The sequence below is a fragment of the Neodiprion lecontei genome, chromosome 2 (genome assembly GCF_021901455.1).
Source record: "Neodiprion lecontei isolate iyNeoLeco1 chromosome 2, iyNeoLeco1.1, whole genome shotgun sequence".
Taxonomy (NCBI): domain Eukaryota; kingdom Metazoa; phylum Arthropoda; class Insecta; order Hymenoptera; family Diprionidae; genus Neodiprion; species Neodiprion lecontei.
The window spans coordinates 134201-147900 of NC_060261.1; the positions used below are offsets into that span (position 1 = coordinate 134201).

General features: G+C 39.3%; 2 protein-coding genes across 7 annotated transcripts in view; both read left to right on the forward strand.

Annotated features, from left to right (window-relative positions):
- The first annotated feature begins 442 nt into the window (after positions 1 to 442).
- Positions 443 to 3128, forward strand: LOC107223351. 2 transcript variants are annotated; one of them, XM_015663012.2, is made up of 4 exons: positions 443 to 859; positions 1007 to 1488; positions 1589 to 1948; positions 2296 to 3128. In XM_015663012.2, the coding sequence occupies exons 1-4, from the start codon at positions 793 to 795 to the stop codon at positions 2926 to 2928; spliced, it is 1542 nt and encodes a 513-aa protein (XP_015518498.1). In that variant the 5' UTR covers positions 443 to 792; the 3' UTR covers positions 2929 to 3128. The 2 variants fall into 2 exon arrangements, with proteins under 2 accessions (XP_015518498.1, XP_046586164.1); XM_046730208.1 differs by having other exon boundaries at positions 444 to 859; positions 1214 to 1488.
- Positions 3129 to 3613: 485 nt separating this feature from the next.
- The window catches only part of LOC107223344 (FERM, ARHGEF and pleckstrin domain-containing protein 1), a 32834-nt gene continuing 22747 nt past the window's right edge, over positions 3614 to 13700 (forward strand). For 2 of the 5 annotated variants that reach the window (XM_046730201.1, XM_015663006.2), the window contains exons 1-11: positions 3614 to 3757; positions 5386 to 5700; positions 7356 to 7460; positions 7540 to 7762; positions 8202 to 8325; positions 8524 to 8611; positions 8698 to 8853; positions 9030 to 9190; positions 9342 to 9416; positions 11523 to 11665; positions 12309 to 12539. In XM_046730201.1, coding sequence (XP_046586157.1) covers positions 5509 to 5700; positions 7356 to 7460; positions 7540 to 7762; positions 8202 to 8325; positions 8524 to 8611; positions 8698 to 8853; positions 9030 to 9190; positions 9342 to 9416; positions 11523 to 11665; positions 12309 to 12539 — 1498 coding nt within the window. In that variant the 5' untranslated portion in view covers positions 3614 to 3757; positions 5386 to 5508. Of the gene's footprint in view, positions 3758 to 3785; positions 4107 to 5385; positions 5701 to 7355; positions 7763 to 8047; positions 8179 to 8201; positions 8326 to 8523; positions 8612 to 8697; positions 8854 to 9029; positions 9191 to 9341; positions 9417 to 11522; positions 11666 to 12308; positions 12540 to 13700 lie in introns of those variants that run through there. The other 3 variants (XM_046730202.1, XM_046730204.1, XM_046730203.1) reach the window with 3 other exon arrangements.

A 13700-nucleotide genomic window follows, 5' to 3' on the forward strand; every position in this document is an offset into this window, starting at 1 on the left:
ATGTTAAATGGCTGCTACGCCGCCCTACCGGGATTAAATCGTACTCTTTAAAGTGTTCAAAATCGTCGATTTAAAACCTATACACATCAATAGAAAAGGGCAGAATATAATTGTCAGTATATCAGCGTTGACTGAGATGTCAGTTAGCTATATCGACAATGTGCATTTTGGACTGAATTTTTTTGGTAAAAAAACTCTCGTCAGGCAGGATTTCTTTCACATAATATAGAATGCGCTCCGATATTAGCTCCCACTGTTGTCAACAATCTTTTATCTCTTTTAGATTGCCGAGTTCGTGACGCTCTGCCTCTGTCCTAGTGAGTTTTTAGCGCTGCCATCTAACTCCCGAACGCACTGGGACGGGCCCATAGTAACGATGACTAATCGCACTCGGTGCGCACTAAAGTGCGATTTTCCCAGTTTTTAACCAATGGCTGTAGCGATTTGCTTGAAAACACACAAGTACTGCAGACTGTTGAAAACCACGGACTTATAGACCACTGTTATAGACGGATCCCAAAGCATAGACTTTAAGCTATGGTTTCCGTGTTGAAAACAATGCACGACGCCGCCGGTACCGTAGGTAGTGACGGGAACGTCATGAGGACTTCACCTTAATGAAGATAACTATAAACCACGTGCTAAGAAGTGAACGACGCATCTCAATGTTACAGACGTTGTAGAGAATCAGTTTGTAACTTCTATTATACAGTATGTTGTAAATCCATATTTCTTTTTTCATGAATTTTTTTCACCGCATTTAACGGTGTAATCACTCATTCGCCAACCACTATGGATTCTTCAGGCAGTGCTCACCGTTCAAATTCTGTTGAGGAAAGCACCAGAAACGTAATAGGTGGTAAGCAAAAATGATCTTGCATCACAATTAACACGTTTGCATCTTACATATACAATCAAACCCCACCATCAGCGAAGCATTTCTTTGTAACTGGTGACAGATAACCTATTTCGAAAGTGTATGCAACCAAAAATACCAATCTTTCAGCTACATTGAAGGAGCAAAAGGCAGTGCTTAGAAAAGAGATTCAGGAGCTGGAAGAACTTAATTTCCAAATAGAATGTTGCCTTAATATTTCCAAATTTGGTGACATCAAGCATCTATTTGACTTTTCCACACAATCCCTCATCGTACCTTCGAAGAGATTACCTGACACTGACACAGAATACATTGACCAATTGTATCGGCTTGCAGGAATGCACTGTACCAAGTTTACTGAAAATGAATACATTTTCAATTTTGTTTCATCGAGTGTTCATACTGCGGATCGTATTTACACAGTACAAGTTACTTGTGTCTCAGACAAGCTAAAACTTGGCAAATGGGTGATGCCGATGTCAATAAATATGAACAGTATTCTTCTACAAACTCCACTAACGAGAACCTGTGATTTGAAATCCTTTTTAATGAACTGTAAACACCACATCGAATGTTACACTAACAGAGTGAAACAGTATAACGAGTTGCAAGTAAATAATTAAGTTCTACCCATATGATTCCAAATGCTTTGTCGATTGATGAAACAAATTACAGCGGTATGCATACGTAGTCTAAACATTTGTATTTCAGGTTTTCCTGACAGATCAATCAGGGTGCTATTTGGATTCAAACTTTGGACATACTCTTATTTCCTTGACATTGTTTGGTATGCAAGAACTGGATTCCGGAAACCTATACAATATTACATTACATTTGGTATATAAGTCTGACAGAGTTCGACCGCATGAAATGAAAATTGATTCTTTGGATTCAAAGAACTTGAAGCGTACTACGACAATTAAATTTAAAGCATACTTTAAAAATTTCAAATGTTCTGCTTTGAAAAAAGGATTCCAAAAAACTACTACTGCGATAGAAACTCATGTAGCATGGACGAAAGGAAATTACCAAAATGCTGAAGAACTAGATTTGAGTGTAACTGGAATAGAGGTAAGACTAATAACTGTATATATTGATTTCATTTAAAAGTTCAATTGAATAAGTGTTAAACCTGTAAAAATCTAAAACATTGATATCTCAAGCAATTTTATCATATCCTCAAGCTTATTCAAACTTTTGCTGTAGTTGACAGGTACAAAAAAATGTATCGCACTAGTGAATCCTTTTTTTTCTCCATTGTAGCAATTCATGGCTGCATTGTGCTCCTGTTATTAATATTTTAAAATTTTGCTCTCGAAAAGAAAAAATGTGTAAAGTTATACTACTTGGTTATACTATATTTGTATTGCTCATTTCACTGTTTATTGATGTAACATTCTACTCCATCAAATTTTTAGGGTGGCAGCACACCAAGCGCAGAAGATGGTTCTGCAACTAAATCGAGAAGAGTTGGAAAGAAATTAATTAATCGTCAGTCGAATCATAAAAATGCAAACATATCTTTACACAGTTATGAATCGGCAACTAGAAAACCGAGTTCTGTTGGTCCAAATTCAGAACTGGTCGAAACCTGTCATTTAAGTATGCCTAATCCAGTATATCCAATGAAGGAAAAATGTGGCAAAAGAAAAGGTAAACGGCAATCAACGAATAATACGCCAAAATCAAGAAACGAAGCAGCCCATACTTCAGCTGTGCCTAAAGCTTCAAGTGAAAAATTAACATCTATAAAAAATTTGAGCCACAACTCTAACCTGAAACAGAGTACTTTGCGATTTGAACTTGAAAAAAAAAATGAAATACAAAATGAAACACCTACGACAGAGTTGCTAACATCGACCAGGGGCAAAACTGTATCACAAAAATTAAACATGAACTTGACTGGATTGAAAAATCACAAGTTTGGTACCAGTACCCCGGTATCCAATTTAATTCGGAACAAGAGGCAGTTTGTTGCCGATGATAATACTGAAGTAAGCCCTATCATATCAAAGCGCATTACAAATTCGAAAAGAGGACGAAATGTGTAAAACGTAAATAACTAGGATATGCACATATTTTGTTTCAATATATATGTATATATTTATTTTTTTTCAATACATTGCGTCGTTACAAATATAAGGTGGGATAGACCCCAGGTAGAATATTCTTGTACGCAAATGTTATTGCGATAACGTACAAATTTAATCAGAAAAGAAACACGCATTGGTAATAAATCAGTTTATATGGATTGTAGGCTCTTGTGTGTACTCTGAAATTTTATCACACACGAATAAGGTTTCATAGCAAAACCTTCTCTTGTTGGTAGAAACAACTACCACCGCTCGTTACATTACTCGCATAAGCCATGGAATATCGTGTTTGAGTTTTGTGACACATGCATATCAATCGGCAATTAGCGGTGCTCAATCGTTGTGAACTAGCCTGGCCGCGAGAAAAATGCAGACAATGTGTAACAATTTTTCTCGTCTCATAAAATTCAGTGATAATGATTTTGAATGCGCATCACTGTAATTCATATTTATGCAGCTATATTTCAGTTAGCATTCAGCCTAGAATTTCCCGAAGGTGTAGGTGTACCCGCAATACTCATATACCAATCGGCTGCATCGTTGAATTTAAGTGGCATAATCATCGCGTAGACGAATTACTATCAATGTTGGCAGCCTTCCGACTAGAATCGAGTTGAGTGCCACTGTCTCGCAGTAGTAGTACCTCAGCGCGACGGTGAGGTGGGAGAAAATTTTACTCCGTGGTTGTCAGTGTTCTTCGGTCAGTCCCGCGACGAATTGGTCTCCGCTTGCTCAGGATCTGTGAACAATTACGGGGTGAAAAGCGGATACATTGACCACCATAAACGTAAGTGAGGTGGATTTAACAAGTTTTGTAGCGGCCGCCGTCGCTACCACATGAATACTGCGACAAAAGTGGGAACACGTAGGGTCCTATGATCAATGAACTCCGAGTGGATGTGTCGGGGCCGTAGGTCGGGGCGTGCGAGCGGTAGAGCCTTGTCGACTGTCTCTCTCGTTTCATCCATCATTACGGGCCTTTTGTTCAGTGCTTTTCTACGGCGACGTTCTATCCGTGAAATTCGTTACGGTACTCATGTTACCATGCCGTAATTGTGTTAGACACGTACTTATCAGTCAATATTTTCATCTCCGTACGTGTATCTGGAACTTGTTTTCGGATATCCGACAGAGAGGTAAGCATTAGTTAGTTACGGTGCAACGCTACGGTACATACTGCAGCTGCGGTATGTAGCCAACGGTGAACCGCGAAACTCTATTATTTAATCCGAATTTCAACTGCAACGTTATACCTAGGCGATACACGTTTATAGGAGTGTGGCATTGATTTTTGATAAGGCCCCATCCGACTCAAAATAGAGCCCCACTCGAGTTGAATGGGCTGTGAGTAGATGAAAGACCTAGGCGAGGCCACTAGAGAGGCGCCTTGGAAGCTTTATACGGGGCCTGATCGTGATTATTCTTTCTTTTACGATCGGTGTGCAGAACTGTGATAGTATTCATGAAGGAGGTTTAACCGAACAATCTCCTTTATAACACCATAAAGTATCAAAGTTGGTACAATTTCAAAATGAGGCATCAGCTGGATGCCTATCATTTTCTATACTTGTCTGCTGGTTTCTAAATGATTATTTGAATACAAATACACGCCGGATTAGGTAAAAACATGGTAATGCAACTGACTAGCAGCATTAAAACAGGACATTCTGTTTCAACTTATGAAATTACGTACTTTCACGCGCCCAATTAAAAAAATATTCATACTATAATAGGCATTGACGGGGACTAATCGAACAAGGGCATAAATCAAATTAATGCAGGTTGGTTTATTAAGAATGATAGCTGATATGTCACTCGCGCTTGTTCGAAGCCTGTAACTTGCATGACAATATTGTAGCGGGTGGAGTCAATTACGTGTCAGCCCATTATACCTAGAGATCAGTACCAGCCGACGGATCCAGACCACACGGGGAACCTTATTCTTATAACCTTATCTTATGTGAGAAAAGTGACAAACGCCTAAATGGGCTTTTTTCATTGGTCCAAACGACGGTTTCTTACTTTCACGGCCGTCCCACAATCAGCCGGATAAAGCTACAGAATCCCCCACGGCCCGAGCTAAACCCGTTGAAATGCACCGGAAACATTGTATAATGCAATGATTAAATTTTATTTTCCAAGTTTACCGTAACTTTGCCTCTTGTTTTCTCTTCGGTATTGTTGGGGAACATGTATCTAGGTATAAAAAACGTATATATTATAGATATACCTATGCGTACGTACGCCACCTGCATGAAAAAATCTCTTATGATGTATACAGTTTCCGCCCGATGACCGATGACCACCCCCGCAGTTATTTAATCGCAAAGAACATATGCAGCTACTAATTAGGCACTGGAACGGCGTAGTTTGTTAAAGAAAAGTGCCCATAGGTATACAAGTTGTTTGTTTCAGATGACCACCTAACGGATACCATAGATCGTCGTATTCCTCGACGTTCTGAACGACACATACCGCGAGCTCCAAGAGCCTATAACGTCAAATTACCGTCGTAAGATAAATGGTAATCACGCGAAGATGAATGACATTGAGAATTTGGGAATTAATTCCGCCGGGGGCATCGGCTCGAAAATGCCGCACAGCCACTCGACACCAGCCGGCGTTGACGGCGGCAGCCGGACACCACCTGCAACGCCGAGGAAGGCTGGCAAAATGCTCGCTGTTCGCGTACAGATGCTCGACGATACAGTCACAATGTTCCAAGTTCAGGTAAACACAACAATTTGCATAGGAAATAATCGAACAAGGGCTTCTACTTTTTTTCGCAGTTATTCCTTGTACTCCATCGCACGGACAATCTAAGATATATGTAATATTGCCCAAAGTTTGTGAAATGAATTCGAGAAATATTTAATGACCCTTCCGGTTAAGATTAGGTTAGATGACAGGGTGTCTGGACGTCATCTCGATGGCTGTATATACCCAAATGTATGTTAGCTAGTTCCCTCGTCGATCGTTCGTCGTTTGTGCATGGCACGGATAGCTATATCACTGCTTGGATTCTAAGTAATGCATTTAGAGACCCTTAGATTGATTCTGACGTATTTAAGGCCACCGGTGTAGTCTGCTGCCACCTGTTAAGAATGTCAAACAGACGCATTTGGTCGTCTTGGATGAGTCAGAATCGATCGGAGAGTTCGTGTATACCTGCCTATTTCTCACAGAATACCGATTTGACGCACATGGTGGGTGATACATGTATATGATAATTGTGACCGAGTGTCTACTGTATCGTTTATGCAATATCGTTATCTCAATTCTACAAATAATTTTGAATGTCCTTTTTACCAATCACAGCCCCAACCTATTGTGCTAAGCACTGATTTGCAGCGTCTTGATTTCTCGCACCGTCATTTATGTCGCGCAAAGTAGCATTTGTGACGTTGGGTAGAGAATTGTAGGTACCCAGTAAATAGAGTTTACTACTTGGTCATTTTCTTCTTTTTAGAATTAAGCTGTCATTGAACGAACCTGCTGTGTATAAATTGATGCCCTTGGTTGATATCATAGATTAAATAATTCCCTGTTGATTGGAAAGATTGACAGCCAGCCGTCGCACACCATACCGCATAACAGACCTATAGTTAATATTATATGTGGTCCTTTTCTTTTCCTTGCCTGAAAAGCTTTCAAGGTCAGCTTTAATTTGTATAGGAACTACTAGCCAACCTTAAATTTAAGTATACAGTGAAATTGAATTTGAATTGAAATTGAATGCAATTGATTTAAGTTAGTGACTATGATATTCTCACCTCGGATCATTGTGAATTACCGTAGACAAGTGATTGCAAGATTTTGTAGTTTTACCTACGATGTTAATCTTTGTATAATTTCTTCTTTCACTGAATTCTGGATTGGTGAAGGCCTTTTAGGTTCCGAAAGTATTGAAACTGAGATCAGCAATGTTCTGGAATGCTGCTGTTTAGCATTTATTTTTTATTGAATCTAAAACGGTTTGGAATCCTAATAACGATCAACTATTCTTTTACTTTTAACTCATACATGTCTCGTTATTTCTTGACCCACGAACCAATGTCAAATGTTTTTTTTGAAAATTGCCATTTCAATAGGAGATGTTAATTCTTACTAATGTTTGGCATCGTATGTCTTACACGCTTTACGATGGAGGCATTAGAACATTTCTAGAAATTGGTGAAGAATGTCGTATCTTCCTCAATATCATGTAAACTTGCCATGTGAGAAATTTTATTTTGACCCTACTTTGGTGACGGATCTTGCCTGTTTGGAATGTCTGCCGTAAACTCTTCAGACACTGGCTCAACATAGTTTCCAATTACTGTCACATTTTACACAGCGGTACTTTTATATTTGGTATGTGCATATTAATCACATAATTTTTACAGGCAAAAGCGTTGGGCAGAGTATTATTTGACCAGGTTTGCAAACAGCTGAATCTCTTGGAAGCAGATTATTTTGGATTGGAATACCAAGAATTAAATGGGACAAAGGTTGTGGCAATAAGAATTAAACTATTTATGTCTACTGCTAAATTGAACCCTATATACTCCAGGTTTTCTTTCTTTTTAGTATTGGCTGGATTTAGAGAAGCCTGTTTGCAGACAAGTCGGACTTACTCTGGTAGACCCGCTTCTGCGGTTTTGTGTGAAGTTTTATACCCCAGATCCAGCACAATTAGAGGAGGAGTTTACCAGATATTTATACTGCTTACAAATAAAACGGGATTTAGCTCAAGGGTCGTTACAATGCAATGACAATACAGCTGCGCTAATGGCCAGTTATATCGTGCAAGGTACGCTCCTGGATATTTATGCAATTTGACACTCACCGACCCGTCCTTCATTCCATCGCAGGTTCACTTTACTCAACTGCATTGTCTAGCTCGATTATTTTCTGCATTACTTCCAATTATTCTTAATGTGTACGACCTCAAAGTGGCGCGGAAGCATTGATTACTTTAATTTAAGCACAATAGCCCTGTTGGCAACGAAATTGCTGTCATACTGGTTACTTCGCTTATCTTCTCACTTGCTGTTGTTCATGATGCATTTTATAGTGTGTTTGTAAATTTCCATAGAACTCTCTGGCTTACAATTAGAATGATTGAAAAGTTTATAAAGAAGTGTAATGCTGAGCCTGTTGGCCAATCCTGTGGGTAAAAACCACCTGGTATAATCGACCTGGTGTTTAAGTGGGTCGACCTGATCGGTAAGTTCAATATATTTTTCCAGCTGAATGCGGTGATTACGTTATAGAGGATTATCCCGATCACACTTACCTGTCGACATACAAATTTATTCCTCATCAGGACATGGAATTGGAACGTCGTATCATGGAGAATCATAAAAAACATGCGTAAGAATATTATTGATTGTTACTTTTATGTCAGTTCTAAACTGGATCAGAATAATTTTACATATAGAAAATAAGAATTCCAAAGACTCAATGTCAATCATATTAATTGAAATTTTCTATGTTTAACGAAGAACATTTCTTTATCTAGTTTCCACAGTCGTCATACTAACATGAATAACTTTTTATTTCACCACACAGTGGACAGTCTCCTGCGGAAGCAGACTTGAATTTATTGGAAACGGCTCGGAGATGCGAATTATATGGAATGAAAATGCATTCTGCTAAGGTTTGTGGTGATTATTATTTTTTGGCGATTAATAACAAAATTATCGATTGTTGCGTAGACTGACATTACCTGTTCTTGTTTACAAGGACCACGAGGGAGTTCCTTTGAATCTTGCTGTGGCACATATGGGTATCGTAGTCTTTCAGAACTACACAAAAATAAATACATTCAGCTGGGCAAAGATAAGGAAAATCAGCTTTAAACGAAAACGATTTTTAATCAAATTACATCCTGAAGGCTATGTGAGTATGTTTGTATCTGAAACTGAAGTTTCGTAATGCCTCTTTGATTCATTGAATTTTTACCACTTTTGTGTAAGATTGTAGTGCAATATTGAGGAAATCAGATAATTCCAATATATGTATATTATCATAGAGAGTGATGATTGATTAAGTTCTAGCAATCTTTGTGCTTATAGGGATATTACAAAGATACAGTTGAGTTCTTTTTTGAGGGGCGCAATGAGTGTAAAAATTTCTGGAAGAAATGTGTCGAAAATCATGGATTCTTCAGATGTTCTACTGTAAAACACGTTGTTCGACAAAAAACTCGAGTCTTGAGTCGCGGCTCGTCCTTTAGGTATTTAGCTTATTGGCTTTTAGACAAAGTAAATACACATCTAATTGAATTGGAGAACCAGATTTCATATTCATTCTGACATCAAATGAAAGAAGAACATTTCGTAATCCCGTTAGTCCACAATTTACATGACATGTTTCCTCATGTTTAGGTACAGCGGCAAGACTCAGAAGCAGATTGTAGAATTTGTCCGAGACAACTACGTCAAGAGACAAACGTTTCATAGGTGAGTAATATCTGATTAGGATTAACCAATTTCTTGTGAATAGTCTATACATATGAGGAAAAGTCTGTTACAGGTAGTGCATGCATTAAATTGATGCGTATACACATATCCCATTTCTACTCCCACCTAGATATTGATTTGGTCTATTAACTTTTCATTGATGTATTCATACATAAAGACATAAGTAGTAAATGACAAGAAATAGCATGTCCTACACTGAGGTAGACATTGGTCTACTGCTAGGGATCGTGTCAATAGATACGAAAAATTTTTTTTTGCCACTCCTTATTTAAATTTTTTTCACATCCGTTAGATTTCACTAATTGAGCAGTGCATCCATTTGTAAAATAACTCATAACTCGCATGTAGCTAATGTTAGCCACTTCAGGGTTTTGAATAATTCGTTTTACCACACGCTTAGGATCATAGGGATACTCTGGGGATATTATTTTTTATAGAGTTATTTGTTAAATCTCATCTCCCTCAGGTGTCTATTGTATTTGCGTTGGTTTGTTTGTTTGTTTGTGCATTTATTTTATGTTTGTCAGTGTTGCCTGCACGGACGAGGGTTGCGGGGAGTCAGGCTCATCATCAGGCACGATTAGACCTGAATAATTATTGTATTCTCTTTATGATAGATAAATAATCAATAACTTGGTCGACTAATGCACGCGCGCGCATCACACAACCATGCACGCTTACACACATATATAAATGCTCAAACAGCGCGCGCATTTGTGTATGTGTGCATGTCCGTACGCGCGCGCGTGCGCGTGTGTATTTAACATATTTGGATACATTAATCGGGAGGATTCGCTGAACTGAAAAAGGTACCTACGAGCAGTAAACGAATACTTATCCATGTATTTGGACACATACCTTCGAATAGCTACAGGTATTCCGTTCTATGGATAATTGTTCATTTGCAGCCCGTAAGTATCATTTGCCCGTCACTAAAACCTAACGGTATGGTGTACAGTAAAGAGTTTAAAAATACTTTTGTATAGTATTGCAGTTCAATACCTCTACCACGGATCTTTCTTTAAAGAGAGACTAGAGGCATAGCTAACGAACTTATAATCGTCAATGATTATTATTATTCAACAGGTGTCATATTTTGATAAGGTCTTTCACATGAATTTTCATTACGCACTAGTGACATTAGTTGTCAGAATTATTATCTAAACTGCCTTATAAAATCACTGCTCTGTGATTGTTCATTTGTGAGGAAAATTATAGTCCAGAGCTTGTCTACTGGTATTTCGAAGAATAGCTGAAAATGATGGTTTATGTAGTGTTAACACAGTGGGGGTTTTTGAGGCATACATCGATGATTTTTTCAGTACTAACAAATAGAACTAAAACATATTTTTTAAGTGAAAATTCTTACGGCGTGCCTCTGTATGGAGATGAGTCAATGAAACTGTCACACAGACAATAACTTCTTATGGTGAGCCTCTTTACAGAGAGGGAATATTGCCGCGTATCGTATTATAAATTATAGCACAATAACATCAATCTATTCTAAACCTATCGTTGTAGTGCGTTGATTTGAGATGAGAAGACATAAATATATTTCATCGTAACATTTGAAAAGCACTTATTCTTTTTTGGCCATTAGATAATATTTTTAAATTGACGGCAAAGGAGTTTCACTTTAACCGCGCGTAAAGGTTACACCCGGACGATTATGTGATTCTCTTTCAAACAACTATTGTCCGTTGGTTTTTTTTTTACTTAAGGAGTGTTCGTACACTGCTACAGTGGGAAAACGACTACACGCACTGTGTGACAAGTTGATTAACATTGGGTATTCACTAGATTAAACCTAATCGAAAAATATAGGTACTAAAGCAGTCACAAGATGCAGTCCAGTCGTCTTAAATTACAGTGGTAGGGAGCAGTAAAGGCACAGACTAAAATTGCTTGTGAGGAAGAACTGAGGCTTTCGTATTTTGACAAAAAAATTTGGGGTATAATCAAAGGTAGCAGCAACCCTGCCCAATAAAATTGTAATAAGTAATACGAATGCTTGAAGAAGTTGGTTCCAAACGAGCATTTGACAGCATAAGTCTGATGCTGAACTTGACTCTCTCTTGCTCACAGGTCCAATTCGTTCCGGCAGACTAGCGGTGGTAGGGCACTGCAGGGCTCGGAGGGGGGAGGTTATCGTGGCGCCACCCCAAGCAGCTCCCTTATGGGCAGCTCCAGCATCTCTGCCCACCCCCTCCTGCCCCTTGGCGACCCTGGTACGTACCACCACTGACAACAACACCATCACACAAAAGCTTTATTTCTTTACTTTCTGAGTATTGTTGAGTCATATTTTTTATACAATACTCTTCTATTCTTTTATATTTCTTGTTTTGCATTCCCTTCTCGTTTAGTTCGCTTTCATTCAAGTATTGCAAGACTTGCTGTCCCATATTGTAGCGTAGCCTATAATTAGTGCAGTATTCTTAGGATGCTTCTAATTGTAAGTCGACATACATAACCGAATCGAAAGTTTTTACAATTTCTATGGGGCTTTTTGAATCTTGAAAAGTGCCCATCATGCTTCTAAAAACTTGAAAATATAAAATATAAAAATATTTCTGTCACTTGTCAGCTAAGTAGTAGGCACACCCCTGAGCGTACGAATTTCTGATTGATAATCTATGTCTCAGAGAACAGAGCTTTGATCACTATGTCAAATTCGGGTAGCTGGAGTATAATTATAGTGCCGTTAAGAACAAACCATACATAGGTGTAAACTTCTTCCCAAATGCCACTACCTACTATTTACTGACACTCTGACTCACGTGGATTTGTCAAGTCGAGCCAAAATAATGGAATTTTGAAATGAATATGTATGATAAAATTGACCGGGGTTTGACCTCAATTGATCTCCAGTTTTGGGAACACCAGCTCTGTCTCTGTCATGCGGCTCGATGACACTGGATTCTCCGACGACTGCGACGAGTGTCTCGATGGGAGGGACGACGGATCGCCGTCGCGAAGACACAGCTACGTCCTTTCGGACGCTCACCTCTATCGACATTCACTCCCCAGCCACTCCCAACCTGGCACCAGCGCCATTGCATCATCTTCATGCCAGCAGTCAGCAGCGGATTTCAACAACAGGTCGTATCAGCCCCTCTAACAGCAGTCCCCTTGAATTCCCACCACCTCGACCTTTGCCTCGACATCCATGGCAGCGCTCGGCCAGTTGTCGCGATCTTTACGCTTCGAGCTTTGAAGATTCTGGCAAGTCGCGTTCCAGAAATGGCAAAAATTCCACAAATTTACCTCTAGAACCATTTCAATTACCTTCTCAAGGCGAACTTGACAAGCCTGTTACTCGATACGACGAGACTAATCGGTCGTACAGCGCAGCTAGTTCGAAATTACCATCCCTTGACCATGACCCGATACCGGATAAAGTTTATAGCAGCTCTTATCCTGGCACTTCATCATTGTCCACCGAATCTGGACATGAGGAGTCCGGCCCAGCCGGAGATCTCTCACACGATGATTTATCCCACGATTCTTATGAACTGTTGGAACGTGAACACGAATTTGAGTACCCCGAGTCCGACTCGAGTCCTCGAGACGAGCCAGCGTCGGAAAATTCCGACGAAGGTATTGAACATGAATTATTCGAGATGGACTCGGAAACAGACGCATTTATTAAGCACAAATCCGTCAAGTCTTCCGATAGACAGCACTTTAAATCCGTGCTCGCGGATATAAAGTGTATGAAAAAAATGGCGAACGATTGGCATCCCACAGCTCTCAGATCCGAATCGGACATAGGACTAACCGAATCTAAAATTCAAAGATCTAACACACAGATTCATCGAAAGTTTGAAACAATGCATGTAGATGTAGATTCTCGCGATCAGCAAACTGTAAACATTATGCATCACTTTGATCCTGTAATTACTCAAGTCCAAAAACAAAAGGTCAACTTACTGAACGAACTTAAGAATTTGAAACAAAAAACAAAAATTACCCATGTTGATTCGGAGGTCCTAAGGGATGAAGGAATTATGCGTCCTAAGTCTAGAATTGACGATGATCTTAGTCCTGTTGACCTGGATAAGTATATAATAGGTCGGGGAATTCGTAAAACGACCAGAGCAAAGAGTATTGCAAGTTTGGAAGACCGATCGCCACGTTTGCATATGGAAACTGGCAGCTTAGGCCGGGGTCACAGATCCAGGGAGAGAAAGACACGCGAAACAGAAGCAAAAATGGAAAAGCTATTGTCTAAAATGCAGGAGAAGGAACGTAGGAGCTTAG

Excerpts from the sequence above, each read along its gene's own strand:
- LOC107223351 (XM_015663012.2), top strand. The coding sequence starts at position 793 with ATGGATTCTTCAGGCAGTGCTCACCGTTCAAATTCTGTTGAGGAAAGC. Across the intron at positions 1,489-1,588 it reads AACAGTATAACGAGTTGCAA|GTTTTCCTGACAGATCAATC; the intron begins GTAAATAATTAA and ends TTTGTATTTCAG. Across the intron at positions 1,949-2,295 it reads TGAGTGTAACTGGAATAGAG|GGTGGCAGCACACCAAGCGC; the intron begins GTAAGACTAATA and ends TCAAATTTTTAG.